The 12,874-nt window shown below is 41.7% G+C and overlaps 1 protein-coding gene across 1 annotated transcript; it reads left to right on the top strand.

Annotated features, from left to right (window-relative positions):
• The first annotated feature begins 4,303 nt into the window (after window positions 1-4,303).
• LOC124683592 (abscisic acid receptor PYL3-like) lies at window positions 4,304-11,311 on the top strand. Its single transcript, XM_047218081.1, has 3 exons — window positions 4,304-4,486; window positions 9,987-10,202; window positions 11,108-11,311. The coding sequence occupies exons 1-3, from the start codon at window positions 4,304-4,306 to the stop codon at window positions 11,309-11,311; spliced, it is 603 nt and encodes a 200-aa protein (XP_047074037.1).
• Window positions 11,312-12,874: the final 1,563 nt, after the last annotated feature.

Raw genomic sequence — 12,874 nt, 5'->3', positions numbered from 1 at the left:
CACTTCATAGATCAGCTGCCTGCTGGCGTTGATCAAGGTCAGCTTGCTCCTTGGCTAACCGAGATCGGTTCTTCTCGAGAATAGCGTGTTAGGCGTTGAGGGCGCCTGCCGACACACCGACAGGGAGGCGGGTGTTGTTGACCATATGACGTTGCGGGCTGTGGCCCACTCTTCCTTGGAGACTGAGAAAGTGTTGTTGACGTTGCTACCGCTGGCTTTGCCATCTCGCCGCCGTTCGACGTTGGTGTGCGGGGTGTGTTCACCTATAGGGACTTCGGCTCCCGTTTTAGGGCTGATGATGACGCAGACTTGATAGCGAGATCTTGGGGGAGGTATCTCTATCAACATCTTCATCAGCATCATCCTCACCACCATCACCATCTACGAGATTGATTTCATCCCCCTGATAGTTTCTATCTGATTGAACCTCATATATTGTTTTAATGGCTAGTCGCATGTTTGTAATTGATACTTTGTCTTTATTGGTGGAGAGAATATACTTTCAGATTGTGTTGTAATCATTATGCCTCTGGTCTATATCATGTTTGACAGTTGTGAGTAGTTTCCCATGTTTCTTAGGGCATAGGATGATCTGGCTATGATTCTATATGATGTAAAATGAGTATTTGGTCACGTTTTTTTTAATCTTTTATGTTGTTCTATGATGGTTTTATGTGAACGTCGACTGCATATTACTTCACCTATATGGGCTCATAGAAATGATCTTTATTGCAATTATGAGTGTTGGAAAGGATGGAATGACAGAAACCGTTTTCCAATATTTTGAGTTGCATTAGAGGGGTTTATTTCGGGGACCAATGAACTAATTGCTATGATGAGACATTTATGTCTTAGTGATTATTATACTTTCTCACGGAAATGGCTCTAGGACCGATCATAAGGGGTGCATTTTCTCATATCTATGGCTACACCTAATTTAGGCTCCGCCCTAAGGGAAAAAACTTGACAAAATATTTACCATATTGTGTAGAACTCAAATTCTACTAAATTCATGCCGCCCTTGGGAATAGGGCCTACTCGCGAACACTTGTCACATATAATAACACACTTGAGCTTGTCTCCTTGTTGCATAGAGGATTGGGCTTTCACTCATTGAGAGCATTTACATATTGCTATTTAGTTTCCATACTCTATTTTGTTACAAACTATATATACACCCAAAACACCAAAACTACTGCATTTTATTATTGTTTACTTGTCAAATCAGCTAACCAACACCTTCAGCTCCTCGTGGGTTCGATAACCTTTCTTATTGAAAAGTACTAAAATAGATCTCCTGCACTTGGGAGCCATTAGATGGTGCTGAGGGTGTTGGCGAAGAAGATGATGACCACACTGGAGGGGGTTGGAGTCCACCGAAGGCGATTCCTACAGCGATTAACCCTCCTATCTCCGCCGGCGGCGACCTGCTGACTCTCCATTATGTGTTTTTGATCTCCTCCACTGTAGCCTCGAGGAAACACTAGGGGGTCATATATATAGGGGTTTTTAGGTCAAACGAAATCCGTGGGCGCAAGATTGAGGCTGATCGGACGGTCGAGGGAGAAACGAGCCTAGGTGGCGTGCTGAAAGGGGGAGGGCATGCCAAAGGCCCTTTCTCCCATCCCATTGACCTCCTAGCATCCCACTTTAGCTCATTTTGTTCGTGTAAAAAATTCTGAAGCGTGGCCCCTGACCTTGCCCTATTTCGAGTCACCTAGCTCCTAGAAAGTCAAAAATACTAACAAACGGTGTTTTCTGCCAGACAGAGTTAAAACCAGAGGAGAGGGGATTGTTTAGAAAATCCCCAAAAATAATATAAAACATGGAAAGAACATTATATAAGATGCAAATATGTGAAAATATGTGTCAATAAACTACAAAGTTCATGTATGCATTTTACACACATTAACGTGTAATGGTAGAGCCTGCTGCCACTATTTTTCCTCGCCCGCCACCCAAATTTAGTGGAAGCGGGCGCGCAACTAAACATGTGACTGATATGAACATGCCAGTCGCGTGCCACCATGGGCACCCGCTGCGGGTACTTTATGCACCCGACTGCACCTAGGACCCACCTAGTAGTCGCGTGTGGTTTCTTCCGGTTTGCTATCAGTATGAGCACACCAGTCGCGTGCACCTTTCCGGCCCCAGACACATAAGAGTAGCCGCGTACGTTTAAGGTGGTGCGCTTCAAGTGAGCATGTTCCTATAGCGATTTCTCTACTAGTGTGGGCAACACCTCTACAATTGTAAAAACGGATGATTTTTTTTTTGGGATTTGCACCGATATTTGGTGACACCCTTGCTACTTACACAAGAAAAGATAAGTATGCACCGCAAAACCTGAAAACCCACATGATAGTTAAGAGTGATTTCACTAGACACATTCTAAAAGTGCAAAACATATACACGTACGGGACCTAACTTTCTTTTCCTCACCGTCCACATTGCTATGGCCTTCTCGTAGGTGAGACCGGTGTTAAAAAAAATTACATGAGCTAAACATGGGTTCTTGCTTTTGCTCTCTTTCCTAATGTAAATCTGCTCTACACATGCCAGAGGAGACAATCACGTAGATCAACAATTCTTTATTGTCCAACCAAGCAAGTGGATACTCTGGTTCTCTTCCACCTTGCAACACCTTCACAAAGGTGGCAACGGATGCCAAAAGTAATTTTAGCGTTTGACGTCAATATTTGGTGACACCCTGGATGCTCCTACAAGAAAAGATAAATATGCACCACAAAACATGCTGAATGAAAACACTCATTATAAATAAGAGAGATATCACTAGATACCGGGTAAAAGTTGTAAAACGTATACACCAGACCCAACTTTCTTTTCCTCACCACCGCGCGTTGCACCGGTATTACAAAAATTTCACAGGAGCTAAACATGTGTGCTTGTTTGCGCGCTACTCTCCTTCCTATCGTAAGCGTTCTCTACACTTGCAAGATGAGAGAGACACATATATCATCAATTTTTTATTGTCCAACCAAGCAAAAGGATGCTCCGGTTCCCTTTCACCAATTTGGCAACACCCCTACAAAGGTGTTAACGGATGCCATAAGCAATTTTAGCATTTGGCACCGATATTTGGCAACATGCTGGATGCTACAGCAGGAAAAGATAAATATGCCCCGCAAAACACACTGACCGGAAACACGCATGATAGTTAAGAGTGAGATCACTAGACAACGCCTAAAAGTGTAAAACATATACATGATACCTGGCTTTCTTTTCCTCACTGCCTCAGGCTGTCATGGCTTTCTCATGGCAAGGGTGGTGTTACAGAAAATCACATGAGCTAAACATGCGTGCTGCATCCACTCTACTCCTTTTTTTAACCATAAACCTAATCTACAAATCCACGAGGAGAGAGACACGTAGAAAAATAATTTTTTATTGTCCAACAAAGCAAGTGTTGATGCTCTAGTTCCCTTCCACCAATTATGCAACACCTCCACAAAGATGATAATGGATGCCAAAAGCTATTTTATTGGCATCGTCATTTGGAGACACATTATATATGTCTGTTTTTGTAAGAAGAGATAGAAATACACCACAAAACACCGACTGCTAACATGCAAAACGGTTAAGAGAGAGAAAATTAGTTTGGCTAAAACCTCGAAACTCATTACCAGATCCGCCTTTCTTTCCCTCACCACCGCTAGTTGTCATGGCCTTCTCATGGGTGAGATCGGCGCTACAACAAAATGTGAAGCCCACTTGCAACCTGCTTTATACGGATGCAACATGAGAGATACGTGCATATCAATCATTTTTATTGTCCAATCAAACTGGGCATGCAAATATGAGGGTGCTCTGGTTCCATCTTTTCACCAATTTAGCAAAAATAGTGAAAATTGATGACACAAACTATTTTTGAATTTTGGCAATGGTATTTAGCGATGTGTCTTGTTCTTACAAGAAAAGATACACACATGCACCCCAAAATACGCTGGCTGTTAATGCGGCTGATGAGCAAGAGTGGAGACCAGCTAAAAGAAGGAAACGCGTGCACTGAAACCGGCTTTCCTTTCCTTTCCGCCTCATGTTTCTATGGCCTTCTTGTGGCGAGGCCGGTGCTACCTCAAAGCACGCGAGCTAAAAAGGCCAGCTTGCTTCCACGCAATTAAAAGGCAAAATCTCCACGAGAGTGTTGCTACTGATATGCTCGCGGTAGCCTATATGACCCCTCTATCTCTTCCATAAGAGTATACTACTTCTTCATCTCTAAGTGCTCCATCTCCCTTCCGAGGTAGTCCAGAGCGAAGGAATCAAGGTGTGGAGAGCGAAGATGGACGGCGGAAGCAGCGAAGCGGCGCAATTGGCGAGGCAGCTAGCGGACTGCAGGCTCACAGAGCGGTGCGATCTCTGCCCGGAGGAGATGTCGTACGTGCAGAGGTTTCACCGCCGTGAGCCAACCAGCAACCAGTGCACCTCCATCGTCACCCAGCATGTCAAGGCTCCTCTCCAAACGGTAACAAGCAGGCCCAACAACTCTTCATATGGTTCTTGCTTAACTGAATTTGGTTAGTATATTTCCCTCTGTCATGTTATTACAACCAATATAGGACCTATATGGGTTCTAATAATATCGCATAGCATAGGACAGGGGAAGTACCTGATTATCATTTTACGTGTGTTATAACTGTCACCGGAACACAAATGCAAGAAATCCATTTGATGCGTGATGCCATGCACCTTAGTCTTGTTGCGTGACCCATGGGCACCCACGTTGTCTATTTTGTGCTTTCGAGTATCCCGGTTTTACATATATTTTTAATTTTCTAAGAATCCCCACCGAAATTAACTTAATTCTTTTTAAGAACTGTATATTCAATTAGATGTGGTTCAGTTCAAACCGAGGTCTAGTGAAAGAGAGTAAAGATGATAGTGCGGTCGATTCTTCAGAAATGCCTCTTTGATCACAACCCAAGAGTATAAAAAAGAATATAGTGTTTTTAATCCAATATTTAATATCACAAGAAAAAGTATAAGAAGAGGTTTATGTGTAGTGGATGAAAGTTTCACTCCAAAACATAGTGAATGCAATCCTTAGGGAAATTAAGGACTAAAGTCATATGAATGAAAATTTTATATAGGAAAAAATCCTCTAAAATGTATATATATATTCGGTTGAATCAAAGCATGACAACAAGGGTGCTTCATGAGAAGGAACAAGAAGGGTGTGCACTTGGAGTAGCCTAAGTGACCCTTACCAGATGAGGACAAAGATCTGGCGGATAAGTCTTTAGGATATGAGTACTAACGTCACCATGATCCTTATCTAGGACCGTAGGTGGCGTAGGAACTACGTGGGATTATATACGAGGTGAGTAGCATTAGTGAAAACATCATGATCGTTACGGTTGGGAATGGATAGGACATTGTGCTAGCTAGACATGTTTATTTGTGACATAATGGGGTAGCTAGGCCAAAAAATTAGAAAGCGGGAGGTCCACTTTCAGTTGATTCAGTTCGTTTGGTTAAATTAAATCAAAGAACGAGTTTTGTGAAATTACTTTGATTTTCATTTTTTACATCTTCTAGGCAACAGAAACTAAAATTAATGCCATATTTTATATTTTAAGGGTTCACCCAATGAAAGGGATGCAATCTTGTTTGGACCATGGAAGAGTAGGAACATGGGCAAAATATGATATATTCGGGACACCATGATGATATAGCCGTACTCAAAGACAACCTTGTGATAAACTGGAGATGATGTGGAAATTGACACGCACCATGATATGAGTAAACGTTCTAGCCCCAGATGAACTAAGGAAACACTCTAGAATCAGACACGTTAGCTGGTGAGAGCATCACACATGTTAGGAAACTGAAGGAGCATTATAGAGGCGATTGCATCACACATGTTAGGAAACAAGAAGAAACTTCCCCGCATAGATTAAGAAAACAATATAACCACCAAGACTAGATGTTCATAATCATTTATTTCCAGCAGAATTTTGATCAATTAACAATGTGTGTCTTGTTCCACGACATAAGGCAACACCTAACAATAAGGATACAAATTCGGTCCTGCTAGGCGCGCAGAACATGAGGAGTTAGTACAAATTGTATTGAAGCACCAAGCTATCATAATTAAGGATATAGGTGATGGAAAGCATAAAGCACACTGAATTCATTACTAGGAAAAATCCTACCAGTGGCGTACCAAATTTAGCTACCGGTGGCATGCCAAGGTATGACATAAACTTAACGCCAACAGTACCAAATTTGGCACCATCCAAGTATGCCACCAGTAAACAACATACTTGTGGCACACCGGTCTGGTTCACCACCATAATGCATTGTAGCTAGTGGTGCATCCTGGTCCGTCACCAGTTCCTAATAGGTACGGAAACAATATTAGTTTTGTTTTTTTCCTGACGTTTTGGCGTATTTATACAATATAAAAATTTGTATGGTATCCGTACACAAGCAGTATATAAATTAAGAAGGTTACAAAATAATACAAACATACATACATACAAAAATTTGTACGGTATCAATACACAAGAATTATACAAATATAGTAGTGGCCAAATTATTTGTTCATCCATTCATCACATTATAACCGAAGTAGATCACATGCGACAAAGTTATTAAAAAATACATGTCTCAATCGAGTCTCTAGAGTTATAGCTCGCTAGGTGTTAAGAAAGGAAGTAGCTAGCTAGTCATCTAAACTAAGATCACATAGAGTAGAAATGCAGCCACGATCAGCAAGGTGGGGATTACGATGAAGCTGGTCTTCATGCGGTTCCTCCTCTCTCCTATCCCCCGCTAGATACTTCATGTCTAGATTCAGTCTCATCTCTACTATTATACCCTTTGTAGTTGTTGCCGTTGAAACAATACACTTCTTTCCGACAGTCTTTCCATTCATCGTAGACTCGTAGAACCTAACCTTTTGACACGACATACCATGTCATCTCTATACACAAGACAAATAGGACATTAGCAATTTTATAGATAATATATATGCAACATATGAAACAAAAAAGGAAAGAGTTAATCATGCATGATTCCATGACACTAGCACAAGCTTATATCGATCAAAAGTTTTGTGCAAAAACCAAAAGTAGTAAAAAGCAACAGAGTTCACATGTTGGCAAAAAACAAAAAGCAACAACGTCAAGTTTAGGAATAACATTTTTTACAAGACACAAGTTCATCGATCTTTCGAACTAAGATCACTAGCACCGGTAACATTGTCATTTCCTACTTGGTCTCGACGGGAAGGTACAAACGCCTTACAACGTGTTGACTTGCGTCTCCTCACTCTGCATCTATAAGCGCACTTCTATATCGGTATTAGTTGGTGGCGCGGGGCCGCAGTAGAACATCCCAGACTTAGTGCAGGTATCCTTGTGGATTATTGTGGCAATTGTATGTTGGATGTGACAAAACCCAAGTCTGAAATTTGCGGTTGCCAACTCTTTGCCCCATTTTCGGAGAGTAGATGGCAACAAGAGCTGATGTTGATCTGTATCCGAGATAGCCTGCACCGTCGTGATCAACTCGACACTCATAATCAAATATTCTCTGCAACAGAGTCCCATGTATTTACCGCTAGATCATCCCATAATTCCTAGCACCTCCTTCAATACCTAGTGATACATATTATTATCGTTCCCTGGTTGTGTCGGCCCTTGAATTAGCATACTCATGTGTATGTACTTCATCTTCATGCACAATCAAGACGGAGGAGGTTGTACATCCATACAAACACGGACTAGGTGCTATGTTTGCTGCTCTGGTTACCATATGAATTGAGTCGACCAGTGCACGCACCCAACCTGGTGTTTCTTGGCTCTATCCCAAAACTTTGGTATTCAACATCTAATGCTTTACACTAGCTTGTATCCGAAGGGTGTATCGTATGTTTTGATTCCGCTCTTCATCATTCAACTCTTTTCTTTCTGCGTGCTAGCACATGAGTTTTGCTTTCTTGCGGCCAGCGAAGTACCGCTGCATACGGACATAACATTCAGCGCTACTTTTAAGCGGGACTTATCCAGTCCGCAACCTTCATACAACAGAGTACTCGGGTGTATATACACTTGCGCGAACTTTGATATCTCCGTACCAGCACCTCTGGCGCCATTCGTCTTCTTGAGAAGCAATTCTTGAACATGAGGGTCCCGCATGCGGCGTCTGCATGTTTGCGTATTCTACATGTATGTTGTTCAGCCTGATCTTGATCTCCATCATGTGAGGGAGGCTCTTCGTTATCTTTGTACCTCTCTTTGTTATTGTCCTAGTGCCCTTCCTCATTTCCTGCCGCCCCTCCATGGACCTCCTTATCATCTTCATCAATCATCCACTTAGTGTGGCATTCCATGAACCCACGCATGAGCAGGTGCTCGTGCAGTGTGCCGAAAAAGGGGTTGAGTAAGGTCCCTAGTTTGCATCTTTGACACATACACCTTATCTATGTGCGGTTATTTCAACACATGTTGTTATTTTCATGTTTCAAATATCTAGCCACGTCCCTTTCCCTCATGACGAGGACCATTTTTTCTGCACGGTATATAGGAATGAGAAATGATTAGAACCATCGTTTTTCATGGAAAATTTTCGACATTACCATGCTAGAAATAATACCAACACGGAGTGACAAAAATTTGCCGTAGAGATGAATAAATATTTCGGAAAAACATTGGCAACTAATTTTCATGTCATTACATCTTTGGGTTGCAAACACAATACAATTCCATATATACAGTCAGTTTCATCATCTCGCACGCATGCCCGGCTAATTTCAAAATTTCATATACATAGCCAATTTTGGTACAACAATTAGTAACCTATTAGGTTTATAAGTAGATGATATCGAAGATAACCGAGAAGACACGTCGACCTAGAGAGTGGTGTGGGGTGGCTTGTTGCCAAGTGGGGATCTTATTTTCTAGATCAAGATCTAGATATGGGTGGCAGACGGTGGGAAAGAGATCTTTTAGGAGATCTAGATCTATCTATAGGAGTGGTGTATGTGGGAGAGAGCCATTTGCTTACATCTATCAAAAAAAGTTGGTTTAATTAGCTAAAATGTGGGGCAGGGAGGGGGGGGGGGTGAACTTGGAAGGACATAGGATCGAGTTGAGTGGGGAGGGGGTGAATGAGGTAGCAATAATGACAGTGGCAGGTGGTTGGACGCAATAAGTGCAGTTCCCCTGGTGCCGTACCACCTTCTTGGTACGCCACCACTAAGTACAAATGTGGTGCGCCACTAGTAGGTGGCAGTATAAAGGCACCCCGTACAACCACCTATTGGTGGCACACCATGTTTTTGGTAAGACATCAGTAGCTACACCAACAATAGTAAACTACCGGTGGCACACCTAGAATTTGGTACGTCACTAGTAAATAATATTGGCGTACCCATTATTTGGTGTGCCACTAGTACCATTCTACCTATAGCCTTTTTCCTACTAGTGAGCACGCAACCTCTTGCATCCGGATGTAATGAGAAAACTCTATTATTACCTGGTAAATATATACAACAAATAATTAATGTTGTGATAACTAAGACACACTAGAGGGAAAAAACTCTTGCCACACGCAGGATAAGAGATAAAGAGAATACTATTGCCACCCACTGAATAAGAAAATACTCCTGTCATACACAGTAATTACGTACAATCATGTATACTTGTATACTATATTTCCGGATGGTACCACATACCTTTTAGACACGCAAAGAGACACAAGGATAAATGGATTTTATATTAGCTTTAGTCAATTAAAGTTATAATATAAATTCCCATTATTTTTACAAGCTAAAGCACCCCAGAAAAAATAAAGTGCTTGAAAATTGTTTGGAAATAGAAACATTTTGCAGAATTATGTAATAGCATTTATCTTGACATCTAATTTGTGGCACACACTACATAAAATTCGTACCTATATTGGAACTTTCTATATATTGTTTTAAATTAATGTTCATGTTTATGATCACTACATGCTAGGTTTGGTCACTCGTGAGGAAGTTTGACCAGCCGCAACTTTTCAAGCCTTTTGTGACCGAGTGTGTGATGCATGGTAACATGGAGCCGGGAAGTGTTAGAGATGTCCAAGTGCAAACTGGGTTGCCAGCTACAAGGAGCACTGAGAGGCTAGAGCTGCTCGATGACAATGAGCATATCATCAGTGTCAAGTTTATTGGTGGTGATCATTTGCTGAAGGTACATATATAATGCTGAACCTGCATATGTTTAACTTTCACATCCATTATATAGTAGCTTTTATAAAAAGAAGTACATACTATCAAATGATCCCGACTAATTGATAGTTTGGTGAAGAATAATATTTAGAAGCTAGTTAGCTGCAATCCTTTCACACTGAAAAATATAGGGGGATTTTAGTGTTATCAACTGTTATTGTAGTTTCCAATGGCTATGTCAATAGTAACTGTAGATATTTTAAGTTAAAATCTGTATTTTACTTTCATAACTAATATAGATATAGAAATCCACTTAATGAGTGAGCTAAAACTCACATCAATGTAAAATCGAAACAAGCCTGCCCGTGAATTTTTGCTCACCCATGAACATATTGGTTAAAAATTAGAGAAACTAGCTAGATTCATACCCTATGGGAGAAATATAACTCACACAATTTGTTTGAAATTTCGCACATACACATTGACAATGCTACGAGATAGGATCCTTAAATACATATTCCTGATCAAAATTGTACAAATAGACACACGTAAAGTAATAAAACAATCCACCTACAAATTTATCATCCAAATACTTTGGTAATGGACATATAGGCATTTATCGCAGGAATTGAAGTAAATAGCATGCACATTTAGTTCGATTGTTTTATTTTAATAACATATGTTTACAGTTGCACAATGGATTTTCCTAGAAATATAAGTACAAAAAATGAGCAAGGTTGATAATTCATGTGAATGATCCAGAGTATTCAAATTGGCAGGTAGAAGGTAAACATAGTATGTGTATTATCTTAGTTCATATAATACTTACAGACCCCCATGCCACCCAAAACTACATAGATTTCTTGTTATTGTAAGAGTTTTTTTTTCAATTGATAATGAAATCAGATCTTGTTTTTTATTGTCCAGAACTATTCATCTATTTTGACTGTCCACCCTGAGGTCATTGATGGCCATCCTGCAACGCTGGTGATCGAGTCATTCGTGGTTGATGTCCCAGTGATGAATACCAAAGACGACATCTGCTACTTTGTCGAGACCTTGCTGAGGTGCAACCTCAAGTCTCTTGCTGATGTGTCGGAGAAGCGCGTCAATCATGCTGCACTGAACTAATTGTCTCTTATTGGTTTGTCAATGACCAACCAATTACTTCTCTAGATGCATGAAACTTATCTATAAAATTGCAAGAGTGCCCCTCCTTTCAATGTTGGAGATTCTTATAAATAATCCTGCCAATATAAGTGGAGTGTTGTCTGGTTTGGTGCTTGCATGCACAAGATGCTGGTCCTGTAATGCAAGTCTTATATTGAATAAAACATAGATGCTGGTCCTGTAATGCAAGTCTTATATTGAATAAAACATCTATCCAACTGTAACAGCCCAAATTTTGGCTTTCTAAAACCTTTTGGTTTTGCCTTAATTTTCTTGATGCTCTGATTTTTTGGCTTTCTAAAACTTCCCTGTTTGTTTCAGCATATTTGAATTTTCAAATTTGTTAGTTTAAATACTTTCAAATTTGACAGAACTTCAGTTTTCAAAAATGTTGGAAATTATAGTTGGCGCATCTGGGACTTTGAACCACTCAAAACAGAGCATCCTATCCCTCCCAACACCCCAATGCCGGTCCTGACATGCTCCCAGGTGATCACCGGCGACGACCATCTTTTTTTGGCCCACGCCTCTCCGCCGAGCCCAGAAGACGCGCCCCACGCCATCGCACCACCCTGCATGCTGGCCCGTGCGCGAACCCATCTAGAAGGCCGATAGCCGCTGCCGCGCCGCCACACACCCCACAACAGTTCTATCCGGCGTTGATGCGGGCCCCTCCCCTATCGCCCCACCTTCCTGGTCACGTCGCCACACCGCAGGCTTGTGCCTCTGCACGCCCACGCCGCCACCAGGAGGTTGTCCGCCTTACCGCCCACGCGCGCACACAGAGCGTCTGTGGCGGTCTCATTCGCTCGGCCACGCCCGCGTGCAGCACCTCCCCCCCTTTAAATACCGGCACCTTTTCTCCACGGTCCCTTAGCTGTTGGAATTCGCCCACGGATCAATCACATGAAACTAGACAACACACACGTGAACACAAAATTTATCGCCAAGGGTGCGTTTCGCACCCTCTAAACTTCTATTTATTAATTTTCTGATTTTCTCAACTCGATACAACTTGCAACGTATATGCCTGCGTATATATAGAACTCGCCTGGCTAGTCTACCTAGCCGACTTAAACCATAACTCACCGGAAGATACCGGGATTACCTAGACCTATTCAAACTCAGGTAGCAGCCTTGCCAAGTACACGACATGCTAACTAAAACCAAACCGGACACTAACTTGAAACCAACCTTGTCTAGTACACACAAACTTGATTGATTAGAGGAAAAATTATGTCAACTATCTCTTCCTAATCTTAACATGTCATCTCCTCGTGCTCCTCCCCATCTTGACTCCTGCAGCTTCACTCCACGTCTTCATCTTTTTTTTTTATCATATCCGTACAGTCAGTATGATCAAGTAGGAAACATGCAGTGCACCTCTACACTGGCATGCTTTGCCACCGCTATTGATCGGCCTCCCGCACTCGGTTCGCACATATGTGCCACCACCATTGCGGTCCTCACACTCGGTTCCCACCATACTCCTCTTGTACTTACGTACAGTAGCTTCTCCTTCTA

The sequence above is a fragment of the Lolium rigidum genome, chromosome 1, assembly GCF_022539505.1.
Source record: "Lolium rigidum isolate FL_2022 chromosome 1, APGP_CSIRO_Lrig_0.1, whole genome shotgun sequence".
NCBI lineage: Eukaryota > Viridiplantae > Streptophyta > Magnoliopsida > Poales > Poaceae > Lolium > Lolium rigidum.
The sequence above is the reverse complement of the archived record's forward strand: the minus strand, read 5'-3'. Positions and strand labels throughout refer to the sequence as shown.